The following is a 25,175-nucleotide window of genomic DNA, read 5'->3' as shown; positions in this document are numbered from 1 at the left end:
CTCACCAGAGAATAAATCATAATTTAAACATTATTTGTTGAAATCTACAAGTTTACGAAATATCAAACCATAAAGAAAAATTTAGAATAATATTTTGAATTTTTTTTATATAAAAGTTATACTTTTTTATCACAATTAGGAAAATATATAGAAAATATTAATTATGAAATAAATAATCAAGGTCATTATTTAATTTCAAAGTTTAGATTGCTCTTTCTTTTTAAACCTCATTCAATTGAAATACCTGAAACTAATATTTTGAAATATGGTTTACGGGAATAAAATCAATAAAAAAATGAAAATTGAGACAAATTAATTTATTTAAAATCTAGTAATTTTTATAAAAAATAAACGATATATATAAAACATAACAAGTATAAAAAATATTTGCTCAAATAAAAAAAAAAGTTGAGTGATGGTTATCACATTTCATTTCTCAGTCTACAATCTTGGTTAGCAATCAGTTTCCATTCAGCGCCACGATTTTCGCATTGTGCACTTTTGAAAACACATTCATTACTGAAAGTTTTTAAGTTGCCAGTGTTATCCATACCACATACTGGAGCAATTAAAAGTGGACATGCTTTGGGACATTCAGATTTTGGAACTGATCGTCGTAGGCGACAATCTTGATGACTGATTATTCTCCATTCAGCACCACGGTTTTCACATTGTTCTTTATTGAATTCACATTCGTTGTCGAATGTCCGATGATTACCTGTGTTATCCATTCCACAAACAGGAGAAAGCAATAAAGGGCAAACAGTTGGACATTGTAAGTCGTCGGTTAATCGTAAACGACAGTCTTGTTTTGACACTAATTTCCATTCTGCACCACGGTTTTCGCATTCTTCAGTTTTGAATTCACATTCATTGTTGAAGGTTCTAAAGTTTCCTGTGTTGTCAACACCACAGACTGGCATGAACTCGCGGGTGCACTTTTTGGGACATTCAGCTTTTAAAGCTGATCGTTTCGATCGGAGTCGACAATCTTGATTACTAACAAGTCTCCATTCTGCACCACGATTATCACACTGCTCTTTTTTGAACACGCATTCGTTATCAAATGTGCGTTGGTTGCCTGTGTTATCCATTCCACAAACAGGGGAGAGTAAAAGTGGACATACCAATGGACATTGTTGGTCATCAGTCAGTCGTAAACGGCAATCTTGTTTTGAAACTAATTTCCATTCAGCTCCTCGGTTCTCGCATTCTTCAGTTTTGAATTCACATTCATTGTTGAATGTTCTAAAGTTTCCTGTGTTGTCAACACCACAGACTGGCATGAACTCTCGGGTGCACTTTTTGGGACATTCAGATTTTGGAGCTGATCGTTTGGTTCGAAGTCGACAATCTTGATTGCTAACTATTCTCCATTCGGCACCACGATTTTCACATTGTTCTTTTTTGAACACACATGCGTTATCAAATGTACGTTGGTTGCCTGTGTTGTCCATTCCGCAAACTGGTGCTAGTAAAAGTGGGCAAGCAGATGGGCATTGTTGGTCATCAGTCAATCGTATACGACAGTCTTGTTTGGATACAAGTTTCCACTCGGCACCACGATTTTCGCATTCTTCGGTTTTAAATTCACATTCATTGTTAAATGTTCTGAAGTTTCCTGTGTTATCAACTCCGCAAACTGGCATAAATTCTCGTGTACATTTTTTTGGACACTCAACTACATCATTTGATTGTTTAAGTCTACATTCATGATGTCCAATAATCCTCCATTCAGCTCCACGATTATTACATTGTTCAATTTCGAAGGTGCATTTGTTTCCAAAAGTTCTATAATTGCCAGTGTTATCCATACCACAAACGGGTTTGTATTCGAATGTACATACTGATGGACAAACTTCGGTCGTTTTGACATGAACGTCGGATTCACAGGTATCTTGTTTGACAATTCGCCATTCTGAGCCACGGTTATTACATTGTTGTTGTTTGAAGTGGCATTCATTCCCAAATGTTTTTCGGTTGCCTGTGTTATCCATACCACAAACGGGTTGGTAGATTAATGGACAGAATGTTGCACATTCCTCAATTGAATCTTGTTGTTGATCTTCACAAGCAGATTCCGTGGTAAGTTTCCAGTCAGCACCTCTGTTGCTACATTGTTCGGATTCAAAAATGCATTTATTTCCGAATGTGACTGTACGTCCAGTATTATCCATACCACATACTGGTCGGTATTCCATTGTACAGAAGTCAGTACATGTTGTTGTTTTTGTATTATCACATTCAGATTCGGCAATTAAACGCCATTCTGCTCCACGGTTTTCACATTGTTCATATTCGAAAGTGCATTTGTTACTAAATGTTTTAGAGTTTCCAGTGTTATCTAATCCACAGACTGGACTATATTCTCTCGTACACATCTTGCTACATTTTTCATGTACAACAGCTGATTGTACTAGACAAACAGCTAAATTAGCTGAAAAATGAAGAAAAAAAAATTTATTTACTTAATCATATTGAACAACTTGTCGTAATAAAAACAAAAACTCCTCAGTTCTCGATTTAATTTGTGTCTTTACTAATATTTCGATTTGCTTTAACCCAGTTTTTTTTAGCTTTTGCTTTTGAACTTCTCGTCGAGTTAGCAAAAGACTCGGGACTTCTCGATAAAAGCTGTGTACTAAAACTCGATAATAAAAACAAAAATAACCCCTTGCTTTTTGCAAGCAACGTCCTTGATGCGAAAATAAAAATATTTGAAACCAAGATAAAGCATGATGCCAAAAAAAAAATAAAAATTAATGATGTACCAAAAACTTGGATGTAGGGAAGAAAATTTTGTAATAAGCATACGTGGAGTTAATTGTACTAGACATGATATGACTAATTGTCATGCAGCTGATTAGATAATAATTTCAAAAATCAAATATAACTTACCAATTATAAATTTCACGAATAGATTCATTTTCGATTGTTGTGTTTTGGCCGTTAACGTAGCGATCATTTGAATCAATTTGACTTACCAGTGTTGGGAAAGCGGTACTGATTAATGATCACTGTCTCTCAATTGTTTTTATACTAAATTAAACGATACCACTTCAAATAAAAAATTTATCAATAGTAAATAAGTTTTTTGTGTGTTTAATCTTATCTTCTTGTTAATCTTGTATTAGTGATTTACTCATATTCTATTGATTGTAGGTCTGTTATTTTCATCAATAGACCTTGAGCCTAGTCGAAAACACAACGTTCATTATTCTTATTGTCTTTTAATTAGGGAATTGATAAAGTTGATTTTCAATCATAGCTCGATTTTTGTATTCCGATGATATAAATGGGAGGATTATGAAATAAATTTTGGTAATGGTTTAAAATGTTGTTTTAATCACGACTCGAGTGTAAAGGTAAAGTTTTGCACGAAATTGTGTAAAAAAATAGTTTTCAAAGTACATAAAGCTGTAAAAAAAATTGAAGCATTAACCGTCTTTGTTAGCTGTTATAAATTGTCCAAGTTATCGATATTTTGAACACGTATGATATGTCAAAAACCAAGGCCGATATTAAAAAATTTTATTCGTATTTTTCGTCTACATTCATGAAGTCATAACAAAATCCATCATCAAAGTTGAAAAAAGTGCAAACAATTACAGTCACAAGCTCGTACTACCTTTAAACATCCTTTTTTTGTAATACTGAACATATTATCATCAATTTACCAACTGACAGACAAAAAGAATCATACTAATTACAATTCATTATGAGCTCACGATCTATTACTACAATGTTACTCGTTGAATTGATTCAAAAGTAAATAATAATGTATGATGTGTTTATTACTAATTTATTGTCATTTATTTCCTTGTAATTTCTTATTTGTAATAATAATAAATATTGCAAGTACCTTCAATAATTTTTACGTACTTGGGAAATTTATTTATAAAAAAAAAAAAGTTGCTGTATTTATTTTGAATAAGTTTTATTCACGTAAAATACACAAGGGCATTGGAGAACAAAATAAAAGACCTTTAAATTATAGAATAAAAATGCACACACCTATTGTGACACCATGGGACTTCCTTTGCAATTTCTATGCGTAAATTGTTCATAGCCTGTTGCGTATTTGTGTTTTGGTATAAATATTATCAATGTATAATCATTGAAATTTTTATAATAATATATCACGAATTCTCTATTCGATAGGTAGCCATATTTTTAAGCGTTATCACATCGAAATGATAGTGGAGGGAAAAATATAACTTCAAAAAAATAATACCTAGCTTCCCATTTCAAATTTTTTCTACTATATTTACTAAAATTGTTGAAACACTCTGTACAGAAAGTATTTAATGTCAATACTGGCATTACTTTTGATAAATTAGAAAAGTCTAAAAAGCAGCACAATAATGGCTTCATTGCTTTGGTTTTCGAAAATGTTAACCGGATCGTGAAGCTTAGCTTTACATATTGAATAATAGAACATATGTTGTTGTTGTTTGCACGTTAAGACGTGCACTGTGTCGACTCTCTTGCGTATAACACTGTTAATTAGTGTGTAAAACACATACGTTTGGCAATTCGTATTTCCTAATTTAAACAGAAAATGTTTCAAACAAAAATTGATAAGTTTTTTATAAGGACATTTCTTTTAGTTTTCAGATATCAACGATTTTATGCTCGAGGATGTTCTTAGCGATATCGCCACTAAAACGATTTTGTTCGGAGAGAGATACAAAGGAAAAAGTAAAGCTTTGCTCAAATTATGGTGATCGGCTGCTAGGGAACAAAAAAACGTAGAGCTATTTTAGCAGGTCAGTTTTGACTTGCGAATATATCGGAATAATGAAAATTGAAATATTCCTATTCATTATGTAAGACCATATAAAATATAATTTTCATATATTCTAGAAATTTTTTTATTTTTGAATATGTAAATTTCATAATTCTGAAGATAAAAAATTTAGATCAAGGTTTCAAAAATTTTGTTTATAAAAATAAAAAATTATCTGTTTTTTATTCAAAATTCTTTTAAATAATATGATTCTGAAAGTTTCTAGAAATATTGAACAAAAAGATTATTGTTCTATTACCATTTTGTTAAAAACAATAAAAACAATAACTAATAATTAAATGTACTTTGATAAACACTTCAAAAATAAGATACATTGTATTTGTAAATAAATTAATTGTTGATTTGTTAAGGAAATTTGTTTATAGTTTTTCATTATTAATTTTTATTTATTGAATTGATCTTTCAGAAATTATCATACCGGCCAGCAACAAGAAATTGTCAAGTTGTTTTTGCTTTGATATTTACTCAAGAAAATAATAGTGTCCAAGTGGTATTAAAAGTTTTATCTCTTGTAACGGTTTGTTACAAGCCAATTTTTCTGTTTCTTCTATATTTCTTTTACAGTTTTTCTGTAACAATTGCAATCTGTTAAAGATAGTGCAGAACTTTAAATAACGAACAATTTTTGTACAAATTTTGTTCAAAACAGTTTTTCCAAAATCTAAAGAACTTTGGGACGAGCAAAGTTTCTAATGCTTGTGACTTTAAGGTGAACATTGCCGGAGACAAGTTACATATACTAAAATATTGTTTTTAGGTATTTTTCTGTCCTCTAGAATAGCAATCTGTCTCGTCAACTTGAATAACCGTGTCTTCTTTGACCTGACTGGACATTTCATTTTTTTTTTATGAAGCCTTGATGCAGCCTTTTTCAATATTTGATCAAATTAAACGAATTTTCAATAAATTAGGGCCAGCACAAACAAATAACTACCACAAAAATGAAAAATATGATCCAAAATTAGTGAGTTTCAAAAACAATAACATTGGGCCAAAATATAGAACAACGTGATTTTTTGAACTTTATGACGTCATAAAATCCAAAAAGTTTTATATTTCTCCACCACACGCAAATTTCATCCAATTTGGATCAATCAAGTATGTAATCCCACTAATTTTGGGTCATTCTTTTCAAGGAATTGGTCAAATTTTACGTATGTTCAATAAATTTCGAAAATGCAACATCGTGGTCTTCACATTTAGTATAACGGCTAACATAAACAAATACTTACCACGATAAATGAAAAATATGACCTTAAATTAATGGGTTTCAAAAAAAAATGCATTCAATTACGACAACATTTGTCCAAAATATCCAACAAATTGATATTTTGAACTTTATGACGTCATAAAATCCAAAAAATTTTATATTTCTCTACCACACGCAAACTTTATCCAATTGGAATCAATCAATTATGTAATCTCACTAATTTTGGGTCATTGTTTTCAAAAATTTGGTTTAATTTAACGTATCTTCCATAAACTTCAAAAATGCAACATCGTGGTCTCCACATTTGGAATAAGAGCTAGTATTAACGAATATCTACCACGGAAAATGAAAAATAAGAGCCAAAACTAGTGGGATTAAAAAAAAATCCATTCAAATACTGAAATAGTTGAACTTTAACCATGCAAGTAAGGGTAAAAATGAAGGTATCAAGATTTCACTGCAAAATATTTCAGTGACTAATTATTCGAAAATTGTTTCCGAAAAAAATTAGGAGTTATTTATTAGGAGAAGCTTTGTGTTATATATATATATATATATATATATATATATATATATATATATATTTTTGTACAGTTAAATTAAATTCACAACTAATTCATTAATTGTGTAGAAATGGTAAAGGTATAATAAATAATAATAATCTATGAGTTCATTGAGACAAATTTTTTATTTCCGTGTATTATTATTACAAAAACATATGTTCTATATAATGTACTAAATATTTCTTAGAAACAGGTAGGTACTAAATATTTGCTCAAATTAAAAAAAAAAATCAAAAAAATTTAAGTTGTATTTCAATTTCTTAGCCGGCAATCTTGTTGAGAAACAATTCTCCATTCAGCGCCACGATTTTCGCATTGTGTGCTTTTGAAGAAACATTCATTGCTGAAAGTTTTGAAGTTTCCAGTATTATCCATACCACAAACTGGAGCGAGAATCATTGGGCACATCATGGGACATTGTTCATCAGCATTTGATCGTAAGCGACAATCTTGGTTAGCGATTATTCTCCATTCAGCACCACGGTTTTCACATTCTTCTTTCTTGAATTCACATTCGTTACTGAAAGTTTTCAAGTTACCAGTGTTGTCCATACCACATACTGGAGAAAGTAAAAGTGGGCAGACCTTTGGGCATGCAGCCTTTGAAACTGTTTGTCTAAGACGGCAATCTTGATTGCTGACTATTCTCCATTCGGCACCACGATTATCACATTGTTCTTTTTTGAACACACATTCGTTATCAAATGTGCGTTGATTGCCTGTGTTGTCCATTCCGCAAACTGGTGAGAGTAAAAGTGGGCAAACTGATGGGCATTGTTGGTCATCAGCTTCGCGTAAACGACAATCTTGTTTAGCAACAAGTTTCCATTCAGCACCACGGTTTTCGCATTCTTCTTTTTTGAATTCACATTCGTTGTCGAATGTTCTCATGTTACCGGTGTTGTCCATACCACATACTGGAGAAAGTAAAAGTGGGCATACTTTAGGACATTCAGCTTTTGAGACTGAACGTACAGATCGTCTAAGACGGCAATCTTGATTGCTAACTATTCTCCATTCAGCACCACGATTTTCACATTGTTCCTTTTTAAATACGCATTCGTTATCAAATGTGCGTTGGTTGCCTGTGTTGTCCATTCCACAAACTGGAGAAAGCAAAAGTGGGCAAACTAATGGGCATTGTTGGTCATCAGTTTCGCGTAAACGACAATCTTGTTTAGCAACAAGTTTCCATTCGGCACCACGGTTTTCACATTCTTCAGTTTTGAATTCACATTCATTGTTGAAGGTTCTGAAGTTTCCTGTGTTGTCAACACCACATACTGGCATGTATTCACGTGTGCATTTCTTTGGACATTCAGTTTTTGGAGCAGATCGGAGACGGCAATCTTGATTATTAATAACTCTCCATTCAGCACCACGATTTTCACATTGTTCAGCTTTGAAGTAACATTCGTTGCTAAATGTTTTTGTATTACCAGTATTGTCCATAGCACAAAGTGGGCGATAGCTTAATGGGCAAATTTGTGGACATTCAAGATCATCATTGGTACTTTGTTCTATACATTTTAATAAGCTAACCATTCTCCATTCAGCACCACGGTTTTCGCATTGTTCGTTTTCAAACATGCATTTGTTGGAAAACAATTGTTTGTTACCTGTGTTATCTAATCCACAAACTGGTTTGTATTCACGTGTGCAAGGTTTACTGCAGGTTGATACAACTGAGTCAACGTAAGTGCATTCAGAATGTTGAATTATTTTCCATTCAGCTCCACGATTGTTACATTGTTCAACTTCGAAGGTACATTTGTTTCCAAATGTTCTTTGATTGCCTGTGTTATCCATACCACAAACTGGCATATACTCTAAAGTACAGAAAGCTGGGCAAACTTCGGATGTTTTTGATTGTACGTCGGATTCACATGTATCTTGTTTGACAATTCGCCATTCAGAGCCACGGTTATTACATTGTTGTTGTTTGAAGTGGCATTCATTCCCAAATGTTTTTCGGTTGCCTGTGTTATCCATACCACAAACGGGTTGGTAGATTAATGGACAGAATGTTGCACATTCCTCAATTGAATCTTGTTGTTGATCTTCACAAGCAGATTCCGTGGTAAGTTTCCAGTCAGCACCTCTGTTGTTACATTGTTCGGATTCAAAAATGCATTTATTTCCGAATGTGACTCTACGTCCAGTATTGTCCATACCACATACTGGTCGGTATTCCATTGTACAGAAGTCAGTACATGTTGTTGTTTTTGTATTATCACATTCAGATTCGGCAATTAAACGCCATTCTGCGCCACGGTTTTCACATTGTTCATATTCGAAAGTGCATTTGTTGCTAAATGTTTTGGAGTTTCCAGTGTTATCTAATCCACAGACTGGATTATATTCTTTTGTACATATCATGTTACATTTTTCATGTACAACTGCTGATTGTACTAGACAAACAGCTAAATTAGCTGAAAAAACAAAGAAAAATAGAATAAATCTCAAGAAAAAATATTTTCGCTCAAGCTGTTTATAATGTTTAACGAATGCCAATAAAAAAGAGTGAAGAATTTTTAAATAAAATGAAATGTGTTTCACCAGACTTTAAGGTGACAAATTTTATCGTTTCTCAAAATGTAGGCTGAAACACTGAATTCTTAAAAAGTTTATGAATGATAATACAAATGGAAAATATAATTTTACTTACCAATGATGAATTTCACGAATAGATTCATTTTTGTTTGTTGTTTTTTGGCCGTTAACGTAGCGATCATTTGAATCAATTTGACTTACCAGTGTTGGGAAAGCGGTACTGATTAATGATCGTTGTGTTTCAGTCCTTTTTATACTAAAAAAATGATACCACTTCAAATAAAAAATTAATCAATAGTTAGTACATTTGTTTTTTCAAATCTTATCTTCAATGGATTTAATACAATAATTTTTTTATTTATCTGAATGAAAACTGAAGAATCTTCTATTAAAAATATTTTGGGAAAATGTTTTTTAAAACACCATTTATTGCCATAATCGGTTACATTTATTATTACAAATGTAGCATTTATTCCAAAAGCGTTTGTAATTTTTCTTAAAAATTTTTATGGCTTGAATTACCAAAGGCGTTTTCAATTATTAGCATAATTTGTAATGGTTATTGTCAGTATTGGTTGTAATTATTACATTAATTACGAGTTCTCATTAGAAACTTACGAAAAAATAATATATTTTCCTTTTTTCAAAGTTGTTTTGGTGTGAAACTTCTTGACGTCACAGAAATTAATATCACAGAGAGTAAATTGGTAAAAAAAGTAACGTCACTAGTTTGGTATGATACGAAACTTGTCATGCATTAATGGATAATTCATTTTCCATTCACAAGTGGCATTTTTTTTTTTAAATATTTTTAATGCTATTTTTTATACGTCTCCAGGGATGGAAAATTAGGCTGCAGTAATATAATTTCATCAAGTTGTTGGTTTACGATAGTAAAAATTGAAAAATTTGAATAAATCAGAAGTGGAGGGGTTGACAAAAAAATTGTATGCATGGTTTTTAGAAAAATTTTTTTATTTAAAAAAAAAAAATTACAATTTAATTTTAGCTTATAAATTATCGACTCATAAGACTTAGCATAACTTAAAATATTTAAATATTAAATATGAAATATTTTTTTGAAAATGGCTAAACAAGCCGAAACGATCGTAAACATAAGAAAAATAAGTGGTCGTTATTGCTAAATAATAAATAAAAAGTAAATAATTTGTTTTCAAAATACGTATAGAGTTAGGTAATGGTGATACCGACAGGAAATTTTTTTAAATAGTTAAGAGTAACCTTCTAATATATAGGGGTTTTGGTAGATCCTTCAGGAAACATCAGGAGTTTTTTAATGACTTCAAATTTGGTGGTATTTTTTATGGGAAGAACAATTTTGTATTAAGGAAAAACTCCCCTTATGAATAGTTTTGCTATCATATTTTTGTATTATCAAAATTCGTCCAACTTAGATATAAACCGCATTTCTATAGTTTATCGTCCTAATTATCCAAAGAAAGAATTTTCATTGCAATTTATGAGAAAAATATTTAGTACATAAATGGATTTTTCTTAGGGAAATCAGGACCATAATAATTAATAATTCTTACATAAGGTCTAGTAAGCGAAAATTCATTTCATCTTGAACTAATTGATTTTTAAAAGGGGTAACTATGTTCCCCATTTCCAGACAAATGGATCATTTTTAATGAACAAAGCGCTTATTCGCCATGGGAACTGATTCTAGCGCTGTCTAGTGGTAGAAAATAGAAGCTGTTTATGACAAGTCAAATTTATGCATGACTATGATTGAATTGTTTATTTATATTTTGATAATGAGTGTAATAAAATAAAAATAATTATTTAAACTATGTGATGTGCCACAATGCAAAAATTCTAGAAATTTGACTTGTCATAGACAGATTCTATTTTCTACCACCAGATAGCGCTAGAATCAGTTACTATGGCGAATTTACTTGGGTATAATTGATCTTCGGTGTGCTATATAACGGTAAAAAAGTTAACAATAATAATTATTCATTACTTGCTGTAATAAAAGAAGTTAGGGCACAAATTAGGATGATAATAAATACTTAAATTTAGATCAAGGATTCAAAAATCTGTTTATTAAAATATAGAATTCTATGCAATCAGTTTTTAAATCTTTAATGTTAATAAACTTTCACATAAGATAACTTTATTAAGATTATTTAATTTAACATTATGTGAAAACAATAAAATCAGTGCCTAGTAATTAAAACGTACTTTGGAAGAACACTTCAGAATTATGTAGTTGATGAAAAAACCTAATTGTTTATGTTAATTAATATGTTTACGGATTTGTGTTTATAGTTTGCTTTCAAATTATTTATTTTAAAATTATGGTTCAAATGATAATTTTCAATCAATTATCAGTTATTATATCACATAGCAACAACAAAACTTTTTCTAGTTGTGTTTCTATGCACAAATAGTCAAAACGAAGCTATAATCGTTTGTCCTCGGCGTTTTCCTGTGAATCGAGTTTGATCGCAATATTTGATCGATTTTAATCCGTATCTCAAAAAATATTCGACCAGTCATCAAATCCATCCGATTTTTATACTTTTTGGGTCAAAATTACCTTATATACTGAGTTTTATCGAAATTGGAGATTAAAAAATTTTTTTCGATTTTTTAAGGGGTACCCCTTTGAAAAAATCGAGAAAATCGAAAAAAATTTTTGTTTTGGAATTTGATGAAACTCAGTGGATGGGGTTATTTCGATCCAAAAAGTATAAAAATCAGGTTAATTTTATGATTGGACCTATAAAAGTTACAATGTCAGCGAGTATCATTCAAAACTTCATTTTCAAAAAAATTAGAGTTTCCCACCAAAAAATTAAAATCCATAAAATTGTGACCAAAAGGGAGGATAAGTGAGGGCTATTACGTGATAATATTTGTTTTTAAAGTAGAAATTTTCTAGCAAAGCGGGTATCTGCTAGTTTAAACATAAAATCATAATGGCAAAATTTTTTATTGCAGAAAAAAATGTAAAACGCACAGATACGTCAAAAATAAATAAATCATGCTCAATTCAAAAATTTATTTTTACTATCCCACAATCGAATAAGGGGAAATGATTAGTCATACCTCAAATTTTTTTATAACTTTACAACAGCAAAATTCCATCATTAAAAATAGCGGATGAAAATATCATTTTTATGAATCTTATTGCCTAAAGTCTCCTTCCATGGTAATATAATGAAAGACTCTCAGTGCTTTTGCCGTAGGCTAACTATCATTATCCATATCTCAAAAATCATAATTTCCAGGATTATTTATCATTAAACTCTAAAATAGCCTTAACTTTATGGTGAGAAAAAAATAGGTAGATAAATGAATCGGCAGCCAGAGACTTCAATTATTACTTCTAGGCTAGGATCTTGGAGGGAAATTTTGTGTCAAACGTCGTATGTTGAAAAATACTTCTTCATTGATGCAGGAAAATCAAGTTGGTACAATAAGCTTGCAACAATAATATTGATAAATTGATAAGAACCAGACAATAATCATTTTATATGATCTAAGATTAGTCCGCACCTAGAAGAAATCATAATCAATTTACAATTCATATATTGTTTGGCAATGAACCACTTAGGATAAAATTCAAAATACTTGAAACTTTTAAGAAGATTAATTCGATTCGATTAATTATGAAATAGTGTATTGATGTCCTTATTTATTCATTGACTTTGCACTTATTATCAAAAAAGATCATATTATTTTTTTTCAAAATTTTCCGAAATTAGAAGTGTTTGATTGAAGTGTCTTATTAAGTTTCACCTCCGTATACGAATAATTAAAGAACGGTACGGTATTTAAGGTATTTCTAACATCATGAGATTAAAAGTCGTTTTCCACGAAATTGTGGAAGTTATATGAAAATTTTGAAAAGCATAGCATGTCCTTGTTATAGCTACTAAAAATTTCAAACTTGAAATTTAGCACGTAAACGATAGGAATCAATTGGGAAAATTTGTTTGTGATTTTGTCGATTTTCTCAAATGGAAAATTAAAAAATAAATAGGAACAAATTTATTGTCTCTGCAGATTTCAGTAACAATAGTTTCCTAGAGTAGTTTTAACCCTAAAAATTATTCTTGAGTTTATTTTTGATGTGGATAATTGCTTTCAATAATTAAACTAGGTGTGTGTAACTTTCCTTTCTTTTTCGGAAAATTAATTTAAAAATTCTTTAGATAAGTATGCCCTTGAAAATATATATAATCATTGCCAATTTACTACGCAGATTTTATGTAGTAATTTAAAAAAATTAAACGCCAAATTTAATTTTACAATTGTTTTTTTGATAACTAATCTTTGAAATTATTTTTTGCAAATTTAATGGCGCAATGGCAAAAACGAATTAGTTATATTTTGTTGGTAATAAATATTTTAAATAAATTGAATAATGAAATTAACTGCTTATATGAAAATGAGCGACAATATTTCTACAATGGAAGGATATTACATTAGTGCCTCAACGCTTTCGGAGGTTGCCTGTACTTGAGTCTTGCGCATATACGGTGGCCTTGATAAGTGAATTAAACTTGCAAGAGGAAATATATTTATCTACCTTTATTTTACATACTTAGACCCCACTCTCTAAAAAAGAAATAGTGATAAGTAAAACGCCCTGGTGAACAATTCGCATCAATGTACAAAAGTTCGATGAAACTGTAAAAGCGTTGGAGATGTGATCAAACGTGTGTATCATCGTGACGTGCGTTCAATCAAGAATACGCCATTCGATTTTTTATTGTAGGGCTTGAAACCTGCAACTTTGGAGGTTTTTAAAGCTGACATCCACCAAGTTATAGCTGAAATAACCCCCCGAAAAAATAGCGAAATAAATGGGCAGGGCAACTCACAAGCAGCACTAAATAAGTAGATGCTTCATTGAAGCACTGGATTTGTATAAGTTTAAAAATGATTTTAAAAATCGTGATAGCGATAATTGAAAATAATCTTTCCTAGTATTATAATCATTTCAGTTTTCCTGATATTAATTGAACCATCCCTAAAATTAAGAACAGTAAAAACTTAAAAAAAAAAATTTTTTTAGGGGCAAGTCTTTATTGTATTAAAAAGAAGAAAATAATTTTGCTTATGAGTCACTCATATACATAACTATTTGTAAAAGCTGGACATGCTCAGTTTAAAATATCAAGAATGATTTTTGGCCCCTCAAGCTCTTATCAATGATGTAATATAACGGGCATCAAACAATCAGCAATCAGGCCTCAAAACAGGTTGTTCTAATTTTGCGCTGTGGCATCTCTATTTGATTCTTACCTACAAGTCTAAGAGACGGTAAAAGGTCGATCTTCACCCATCTGATAACCAGATGAGACATAGTTTTTATGAAATTTTTTTGATTTATAAACTTGCCTATCATAGTTTTTCTATCGAAAAGTGTTCATGCCAATTTTTAATTTTAATCAAGTCATTTTTTTCGTAATTATATTATCTTTCTTCTTATACCAATTTCGATCGGTTAACAGATCGGTGTAGTTGTCTATATTGATTAACCTGTTCATATAGTATGAACAGAAATACACGGATTTGTAAACAAATCGAAATTGGTATCAGAAGAAAGATAATTTAAATACGACAATAAAGAACACTTTTCCATAGAAATTCTATGATAGACGTGTTCGTTAAAATTTCATAAAAATTATGACTCATTTGGATATCAGTTGGGTGAAGTTCGACCTTATTCCGTCTATTGTATATGCTCTGCTCGTTGTATGATTTTGCACATGTTATTTAGCTATATTGTGCCAAATTTGATGTTTTTCTTGATCAACTTCTCTTAACAGATAATTTTAATTTTAAAATATTAAGGTAACGATATCTTTACCATTTTCAATTTATGGTAATCTTTCTCAGAATTGTCAAAAATATAATATTGTCATCATGCATTATGCATCATGTATGATTCATTAAACAATTTTAAATTATCTAAAAACCTTATCATTTCTTTTGTTTACTATTTTTACTAGAAAAATTATTAAATTCCTATTACTATCTGATGTAATGAATGTTTTCTATTATTAATAAAAACTAAATACTTCGTCATAAATTACGTCATAAAATCAAGGCTAACCACATACGAAAACAAAACAAATTACTGGATTATTTGAAAAATTAAACTAAATATTTATTTAAATAAATCAGAAAATATTACAAAAATATTATAAACAATAAATATAAATGTATATAATGAAATATAACCAGTCTTTTTAGGCAATTATTTTTGGAAATTGTTTATGAATGAGTCTTCCAAAGTTTTAACCAACTTTCGAGAAATTATTGGCTTCTGTTTCCCAACGCTTTTTCTTCTATCAGTAGTTGTTACTTATCAGTTTTATTCTGCTTCAATACCTAATGGATTTTTCGAAGTAATAGTCATTTTTAAACAATTCCATTTTATCTAGAATTATCATTTTAAATATTATTCGATGATTCGAAAAGTTCAGAACATGGTCCATCATGCATTTTCTTCCACACACAATCACGATTGTTACAAACTTCGAAATCGTGTTCGCATTCATTAACAAATGTTCGTAATTGTCCAGCGCTACTTATTGCACAGAATGGAGCGTATTGAAAACTGCAAACACCAAAACATGACAGTGGTAATCGTTCGTCATGTAAAAAGACGCGCCGCTTAGATCGTTCATTAGGACAAGTTCCTTTTCGATACATAGTCAAACCTTTTGACGGATCAATACAGTTATTATAGATATAAGAACACATGTTAGGAAATTGTTTTAGATTGCCCTCATTGTCGATGGTACAGATTGGACGAAAAAGTTTTGTACATTTACTAAAACAATTGGGTGAAGATGACCGCGCACATTTTCCATTATTTACAACTTTCCAATTACCATTTGGATCAACAGTCTGTTTCAATAAAAATGTTGCATAATTTTTGAAATTCTTTTGTTTTCCATTCGATTCGCCACAAATTGGTTGATCACCATTGGACATAAATTGCTTACATTCTTGGTCATCCATTATCTTCCAATTCGAATTTTCACAGAGGATTTGATCATAAAAACATTTATTATTGAATACACGTATCTCGTTTGTATCTGGTAAAAGGCCACAAATTGGTTCGAATTCTTCGGAACAATTGTTCGGACAATGATGTTTTCTCGGAGGAGCTTGAGTAGCTAAACCGTTTGGACATGATCCCTTTTTATAAATTTCCCAATTATCTGTGTGTTCTTTGTCACATTGATTACGTTTAAATAAACAAATATTTTTGAATTCTTTGTATTCGCCCTTTTCATTTTGACCACAGATTGGATTTTGTATGTGGATGTTACAATTTCTGTAATCTTCTTGGCATTCGGGATCTGGATCGGTGACTTTTTCATACACACATTCTCCATTTTCATTAATTAAATTCCAGCGGCTATATGAACTTCGGCATTTTTCTAATTCATACAAACATAAATTTTTAAATGTTCGAGGTTCGTATTTTCTGTCTTGACCACAAACAGGCTTATATTCATCGGAGCAATCTGTATTGCAACGTGTACTTCTTGTCAATCCACTTTCAGCAATAGTGAAAAGACATACACCTGAAAACAAAAATTTAGTATTATTAATTTTTAGTCTTAAAATTAACCGATATGCAGGCATTGATTTTCGATGCACCACAAAGGCATGGATTTGATTTTCGACGTTATTTTCAGAAAAACAAGATGTCATTAAATGCACGCAATGAAAATTATAAGTTAAAACAACAGACTTTTTACCCGAGTGCGCATCGCAAAGTAGTGGTAATGTGTTTATCAGTCTATGTATGTACGATCCTTTGTAACACAGTAGAAGCCAAACGCATGGTCCGATTTCGAAGATTCTTACCTCAATCGTTTTGTCTAAACTTGGAGAGGGGCACTGAAGATATGGAAGTCTTGAAAATTAAATATAGCAACCACCAGGCGTCATATTGTGAAAAGGAAAAAAATGAAAGTCGATAAACCGTGTAAAGTGGGGGTATCATTCAATAGGTTTTTGAAAATCCTAACTAAAACTGTTAACTAGGAACTGAAAAGAAAAAACAAGTCCAGTAGTTTACATAGCAACTTTTAAAGACTGGAACCATTATTGGGAAAATTTGAGCCGGTTTGGATTTTGATGGATCCCGACTGCTAACTAAAGTCGCTATGTAAACAATTGCACTTGTTTATTTCTTTTCAGGTTTTTTTAACGCAGTCAGGTTTTTTGGTTCAGTAAAGCATGTAATTTGAAGCTTTCACCAAATTCCGGTTGAATAAAAGTGGTATAACTAGAATATTTCAGTTTAAGATATCAAAAACCGTACAAAAATGTTCTTACATTCATGAGACTTGTTGATGTACAAATTATGATAATATAAAACTTTTTAGGATCTTTAATGATATTTATTTGAAAATAATACTGTTATCGAATTAATTTCGTTAAACTTCAAATTTAAAAATTGACAAAAAACTAAGTTTAAAATGGGACTAAATGGAAGATATAGATCAATATTTCTCAAAAATAATATTTATAACTATACTTAAAAATTTTACCAGTTAATAAATATTTGAACTTTAAGGTAGTACCAGCATGAAATCACTTTTCGACAGATTTGGCCGAATTTTTTTTCTCGGGTTTATAATAGCTTTATTTATGAATTCCTAAAATTTCATAATTTTTGACCGTTTAGATCGCGAGATATTTAAAGACAAAGTTCGCGATTTTGAGGGTCATGTTCCATTTAAAGCATGTAAAATGTCCGGTCTCTCCAACTATTTTTTATGATATTATTATATATTGAAGAAAAAGTAGAAAAAAATGTTTATACAATAAAATTCTAAAAAAGAAATTTAGAAATTAATTTTCACTTTCGAGATATATTAATTTTGACGTAAATTGATCGAAATTGGGACGTTGGCATAATTATTTCCCATTTTAAACGGTCAAAATTTCTGAAACTTTGGGAATTAATAGTAAGCATTATTAAATTCTTAAATTTAATTTTTCGTTAAATTCTGTCGAAAAAAAAATTGTACCATTGCTTTAACATAGAAACTGCAAATACCATGCTGGAACATCGTTAAACAGAATTTCAAAAATATTTTTCTTTCTATTAATTTTAATTTTCCGTAGTGTTCTATGAACGCACATAGCAAAATACGTTGGAAAAAGAACGTCCTTAAATACGTGAAAGGAATTGTACAGAAACGGTGTGTCAGTAGATACTTATTTGTGGGATAATTTTATATATGCCTTTTGTAATTTTTGGAAGATCATTTTAAAGATATCTTAGCAAGAATATTTTACTGAATTATTTGTGCAGATAACTCTGCTCATTTAAGATGCCTATTCTTTTAGCAAACAGTTAAAAATAGTTTAAAATTTTAAACTATTTTTTACTTATAATTTTACGCAAATTAACTTACCAAGTAAAAATTTAATTAATAATTCCATTTTTATGCTGAATAATGACCAGTTGTACGCACAAATTAATCGACCTAACGACACTGGGAATCAATGAAGACACTCACTTTTGTGTCATGAATCACTGATTAAGTCATACAGCGTTGAAATACCACTATATATAGGGAATGAAATGAACCACTTATTTGTTTCAATCTTTTTATTCAAATGATATTGCTACTCTAAAAAAGAAATTAAATAAACACTTGAGTTTTTTCCTTATCAAAATTTATGATCTGTATATAAAGAGTAATTCTGGGAAATAAGGTCAGCTGTTTCATATTGCTAAACAGTTCAAGCATGTATGTATTAATCATAAATACAATTTCTTCATATTATTTTCAGTCCTTATTAACATAGTAAACTTTTCATTAAGGCTGTTCTATTACGCAAATAAAATCATTTCGGATATAACCCGCCAGGAATCATGTTGAAAATTATGTGCCTTTATGTAAAATTAAGTTTAAGCACCATGGCGTCAGATTTTCGCGGTACAAGTGAGTACCCCGGTTTCGCTTTGTTTGCCGTCAGGTTTTTTATTCACTTGATTCAAAAATTCTGTACTTTTAAAATTTTCTGTTTTCAAAAGCAGGATTACTTAAACTAAAAGTTTTTGCCTTACCTCTTAATTCTAAGAACAAATGTCCCTATAGCCACGTTACCAAGATCATTTTTTCAGGTCTAACTTCTTACAGCAGCTGAAAACGCTGAACTTCTCAATCAATTGTACCGGAAACAAAAATGTCCTTGTATTAACACCAGCTTTCCAAAACTTTAGAGTAAATAAATGCAAATATGAAAATGTAAATAACTGTAAATATGATAATATGAAAATTAACTGTAAATATGTTAATCCATTCTTATTGCCCACCTTTACTCTTTAGTATCATTCCAAGAAAAAACTTTGAATGACTATCAGTTAATTATTATGATTTACTATTTCACTGAAATTAGAACTTGCGAGACAAAGTGTTTCTTAGAACATAATTTTAGATTTCCCTAGGTAACAGGACTTTACTCGCTTTTTATCGACAGTCAAAAGCTTTTTTATTTTAATGTTCTTCAAAATTATGTCATCAAAATTTTCAAAGTACATTGGCACTACTTAGATACACACACGTAGATAAAAAAAGATATTAAGTATGAATGCTTTATTTATTTTATGCAGAAGCAAAAACCTCACTCACATAGGTATTTCAAAAATCGTTGAAGAAATCGATATAGACTATAGACTGAATGATATAAATATACTAGGATATGGCACGTAAAAAAAGTCCATGAACCTTTCCTTTATACCGCGTGGTAAATAAGCTCCTGAGCCGATGTGGAGCATTTGCTCTCATAGGACATATATATATATATATGGCAGGGTGGCCATTTTTGTGATATAATGAAAAGCGGGGAAACTAAAATTAGTAAAAATTGAGAAAAATACTGTCCCTTATCAAATAAGCTCCCTTATGATCGTACAAACGTTACATACTACTGGCAGACATTTCCCCCCCTCTCCTCCCAAATGTCCGAAAAAGGGTAACATGGTTTGATTGATTTTAAGAGGAAAGGGAAGGGATATGTCTGGCAGCATTACATAATATTTGTGCGGTTGTTAGGGGAAGTATTTGACACGGAGCAGAAACTTTTTTTTAATTTTTACTTATTTAATTTCCTCTTTCCCTCTCTGTGGAAAATAACCGTTCTGACGTATGTATGTAATATGAGCGAAGATTTTTTTTTGTATCTTCGGAAAATAAACTAAACACTTGTGATACTTAAATGATTGTTCAACATTCAAGTGAACCAAGTTTTGGTACGGAGTACTAATGATTTGGTTTATGGAAGTTTGTTTTTTAATTAATTATTTGCGGAAATTTCATGTATACGGGGAATTTTTAAATTTTAATAGAGCAAATTGAATATTATGGGAAATCTATGGAAATATTTTTGACGTTTTTGGTGGGGGTATTTTTGACAGTTTTAATAAAAGGTTATCACAACATTATTATTATTTTTGTATACATAGTATAAGATTTATTGGCATGTAGCTTTATAGAAAACTTTGGGAAACATTTTTCTTTCTGATCTTCAAGAGAGGTAAACAAAAACCCATGTTCCGGGTTATCAATGTGATTTGAGGGCAAAACTGGTGAACGGAAGTGTTTGAAACAACGTAGTGTTTGACAGCAACAACACCTTATCTCCGATTTGCTTAAACTTTTTACACTTTGCTGTAGTATTTTTAGATTGAACTATTATTGGCACGAGGCAAGCCAAGGTAAGAATATGTACCCTCTTTTATGTCTCTCGTCAGCTTTAAGCGAGATTCAATCTTTATCTTTTCTTGTTCCAACAATAATACTCTTCAGCCAGTTTAGATATTTTTTTTTTTTTAATTCTGATAATGATAATCTTGTAAGCATTGATTTTTCAAAAAGGGTTTAGAAAAAGCCATCCACATTGGAATGAAAAATTGACAAATAATATGATTTAATATATCCTAGACTATGTTGTTAATTGTTTTTTTGTAAATTTTTTATATACAAAAAAAAAAAAAAAAAAAAAAAAATGTAAAAAATCCAGTTTATTTTTCATATTTTAATTTATTCAATTCTTAGTAAAAAAGTGTATCAAGAAAACTTTTAACTTTTCCTTATTAAGAAATACACTCTTTAGAAATAAACCGCTGATCAGTTACATTAATTGTTATCTTCGGAAGTTAAATATTATTATAGTGTTTGCGTTTTTGAGTTATCGTGTTATTTTGTTTACGGGCAGACGGATGGACAGATAGAGGGCTACGCGTACAAAAACGGAAATGGACGGACAAACGGAAATGGATTGATTAGCTGATTTTATGAACACCTATACACCTAAATTTTGTTCGTATTATCGATATTTCTAAACGTTACAAAATTGGAACTAAAATTGGTCAAGCTTCTTATATATTTCATATACACAGGGTATAAAAGTTTAATTACATTTATTATGCATAAAATATGACTTAATAATCAGAGATTAAATCATTTTAAATTTATGCTGAAAACAAAAATAATGTTTTAAGTAGTGTTATTATTTTACTCTTTTCAGGGGACCATAATTTAGACACACTTTCATTACTTTGTCATTTAAATTTTGAAAAAAAAGTTTTATGATAGACATTTTATTTTCCTAAGAAGTGCAGAAATACAACATCTTTCTAAGAATTGTAAGCAAGCAGTATATCAGTAATAAAAAATGTTTTATACAATAAGTGGAAAAGATAGTCACCAAAACTGATAACCTGAACTGTTATCAAAATTAAAAACAAAGTCGGGTTAATCAAAGGGCAATTCACAATAGGAATTGTAAATTCTTAGTAGAGTATAAAAGAGTTCCAATAACGTTTTATTTATTCAAATCAAGAGGGGATAGTCCCGATGTCGAACTGGCCGTATTATTCATAAAAACTATAGACCTAATAACCATGACAAAATTTGAAAGTGAAATTAAAATTGATTATAAAACGAAGAAGTTATAAGCAATCAAAGATTGCATTCAAAGCTTGCCCATCTCCTTTTAAGCAAAACAAAGTTTTATATATAATCTCTCTATGGCGATACCTACGTTTGACGTCACTAGTGAGTATCTTCCTGTTTGTTGAATTAGGAATTTTAAACACATGCATTGTGTAAAATATATCACAAAATGGGATAGAGCAATTAATAGGAAGGGGGTGGTATGAAGTTAAAGGGGAGGAAGGCGGGTATGTATGACTGCCTAATGAAAACTACCAAAAGACACTTTCATAACATTAAGTCTACTTTCAAATAAATTTTCAATTCTCCAGTTCAATTTGGAGGTGCTGTAGTAATAATCAGCTACCAATTCTCATTCATGGAGCTGACTATGAGCTCTCCATAATCATATAAATGGCATAAAGAACTTGTCGATCACATTCACTGTTAAATCGTTAAAAACTAATATTCGTTGTGTGCGTAGTCATGGTGGGGATAATAAAATCGATGCCAGCGCTTCTAATGAAAAATTTTGGCGATAAAGTAGGCTGTTATGACTAATTTGCAATTCTTAACATGTTAATGTTATAGAAAATGTCAAATTAAAATTATTGAAAAACACTAATTAATTAAACTTAATTCATAAAAAATTGTGAAAATAAGAAATCAAATTGCACAAATATTATTTTTCAAATGTAAATTATCAGAATTATTTCCTTAAATTTGTGAGACAATTATATTAAATTTTCAATGAAAGCCATAAATGCAATCCATACAATTTATATATGCATCCATACAATTCTATAATTAAAGTAGTGTATCATTAACATGGAAACGCCTCCTATAAAACTCACGCTCGGTGCGAATAGGAAATAATAATTTTTCATTGAATTAATCTATAGTTTTTACTAACGTTGCCTTAGGCCTATTTTATATCAAGGACATAATGATGCAAATCTTTTAATGAGCAAAATAAGTAAAGTCTAAAGATTCTATTTGTATTTAAATAAGCAATTTAAAGAATAAAAATTTCCCCCTTACGTTTGACGATTTATTAAGAAACCTTGAGTTCAACACTGATTGTATATAAATAACATTGGATTTTCCGATGCAATTTCAAATATCAAAAAGAAATCACAAATTATTATTGATAAATAATATCTAATAATAAATAAGAGTAATTAAAACAGCGCAATAGAAATAATGGCGAATTTATTGCAATTATCTGTGTTCTTATTTGGTATGATATTTATTATTATTATTTTTTTCTTGTGATTAAAAAAATCGGTGATTAGGCAAGCAGATTCATACTAATTATCGGTGTTGTTAAAATATACGCAATATTATTGAGGCTGAAATGTATTTTTTCAATTTATTTATGCCGCGCAATTATTTTTTTTTTTATTAAATTGTCAATAATAATTCAATAATTTTACGTGTTAATTTTATTCGAGATTATTCTGTACGTACCATGGTGAGGTCCATGTGAGCTAGAAAGGTGTGATATATTCAAACATGTGTAAACTTTTCTCAAGTTTTTAATCGAAGACAATAAAAAGGGAAAAATAGGGTAAAATTTTGATCTTGGAATGCAACAAAATTAGTAGGTAATTTTGCATATAAATATGTCATTAGTCGGCTGTATTGTATTACAATTTTGTAAGCAGCAACATATTAAATTTTATTGGAACTTCGATGCTTATATGGAACTTTGGTTCGATAGACGGGGGCTCCGGGCTAGGTTTTATAATAATTTATCTCGAAATATTAAAAGTTTTCGTAAAGAGAACATGGTCTTGTGATTAAAGTGTCCGTTTCTCATGCGGAACGTCTCCGATTGAAAGGAATCCAAGTCAATACATTTTTTTTAAATAATTAATTCCAATCTTTAAAAAAAAATTACCCATGGCAATGTTTCAGGTCTATACAGCCGGTTAGTTATATAATTTCAACATTCGAAATCGATGTTTGACCACAATTTTTTTTATGTAATAAAGGTTGCAATATTTCGATCTATCTACGTTTCAAAAATCAAAATCACACAATTTTCCACATGTATGATTTGATGTTGGCCAGTTCTAATTTAAAAAAAGATATAATTATTTTAATTTTAATTTTTTTTATTTCAGCTATTTTAATTCTTACAAATGAATTTACAAATATTAATTGTGATGAAACATCTGCTTGCAGACCAAATTGTCAGCGGCAATTCGAACCTACTTGTGGAAAAAATAAAGCTGGTGAAAAACAAACATTTCATAATCCATGTTTATTTAATTTAGAAAAATGTCAAAATAAAGATGCTGGATGGATTTTTGTAAAAAGTGGTCCCTGTGAACAAAATTGATTATAATATTGTTTAAAAAAATACTAAATTTGTTATGTTTAATTAAAAAAATGTTTAGCCTTCACAACAGCCTATTGATCGTAAATTTTTTCTAAACTATAAACTAAAAATATGTTTTTTTTTAATAGAATATTTCTTTAAAGCCACAATTTTGGAAAACAAAATGTAAATAATATTATCAGTAGAATAAAAAATTAAGACTTTATCTGAAAGAGAAACAGTTCTTTTACTCTTTTTTTTGAAAACTGTTTTAAAAAATGTTTTTGTAACATGAAACCCGATAATCCCTAAAAATATCTAGGTTCGGGAAAATACACGGAAAAAAATTATAATATTATTTCAATAACTCCCCCTGATTGGGATAATGAGATCTTGTCTTGGTTCCAAACGACATATAGATGATATATTTGACAGCTATTAAAATATCGATGCAGTCATCACCCAAGAAATATTGCCCTGGCTTATCCCGTGACCATCAACATTTTTATACAGATTTCTCTGGACGCATAATGAAGTAGAATTTCTACGATTTTTTATTCCCTTTGGAAGGATTGATAAAGGTAAATTTGATAAAGAAGTTTGAGACAATAACTGCAACCCGACTGTCAAATTTAAGGAGACCGATTGTTTAAATAATTTTTAACATTTTTAAAAGTCATTGACAAAACTAAAAGTATGAAAAACAAAAAGAAAGTTTGAATCACGTAAATTTTTTTAACCCTCCTTTGACTTT

The 25,175-nt window shown here is 30.1% G+C and overlaps 3 protein-coding genes across 4 annotated transcripts; all 3 read right to left on the bottom strand.

The window, feature by feature from the left end:
* Positions 1-364: 364 nt before the first annotated feature.
* LOC123305469 (ovoinhibitor-like) lies at positions 365-3,041 on the bottom strand. Its single transcript, XM_044887187.1, has 2 exons — positions 2,899-3,041; positions 365-2,437 (listed from the first exon to the last, which is right to left on the bottom strand). Exons 1-2 carry the CDS (start codon positions 2,963-2,965, stop codon positions 423-425), a joined length of 2,082 nt encoding a protein of 693 aa, XP_044743122.1. The 5' UTR covers positions 2,966-3,041; the 3' UTR covers positions 365-422.
* Positions 3,042-6,689: 3,648 nt separating this feature from the next.
* LOC123305105 (ovoinhibitor-like) lies at positions 6,690-9,375 on the bottom strand. 2 transcript variants are annotated; one of them, XM_044886722.1, is made up of 3 exons: positions 9,252-9,375; positions 7,255-9,015; positions 6,690-7,074 (listed from the first exon to the last, which is right to left on the bottom strand). In XM_044886722.1, exons 1-3 carry the CDS (start codon positions 9,316-9,318, stop codon positions 6,836-6,838), a joined length of 2,067 nt encoding a protein of 688 aa, XP_044742657.1. In that variant the 5' UTR covers positions 9,319-9,375; the 3' UTR covers positions 6,690-6,835. The 2 variants fall into 2 exon arrangements, with proteins under 2 accessions (XP_044742657.1, XP_044742656.1); XM_044886721.1 differs by having other exon boundaries at positions 6,690-9,015.
* Positions 9,376-15,490: 6,115 nt separating this feature from the next.
* LOC123300359 lies at positions 15,491-18,778 on the bottom strand. Its single transcript, XM_044882929.1, has 2 exons — positions 18,568-18,778; positions 15,491-16,719 (listed from the first exon to the last, which is right to left on the bottom strand). The coding sequence occupies exons 1-2, from the start codon at positions 18,593-18,595 to the stop codon at positions 15,575-15,577; spliced, it is 1,173 nt and encodes a 390-aa protein (XP_044738864.1). The 5' UTR covers positions 18,596-18,778; the 3' UTR covers positions 15,491-15,574.
* Between the last annotated feature and the right edge of the window lie 6,397 nt (positions 18,779-25,175).

Source organism: Chrysoperla carnea, chromosome 1, assembly GCF_905475395.1.
Source record: "Chrysoperla carnea chromosome 1, inChrCarn1.1, whole genome shotgun sequence".
NCBI classification, from domain to species: domain Eukaryota; kingdom Metazoa; phylum Arthropoda; class Insecta; order Neuroptera; family Chrysopidae; genus Chrysoperla; species Chrysoperla carnea.
Note: the sequence above shows the minus strand (reverse complement) of the source record. Positions and strands in the feature narration are given on the sequence as shown.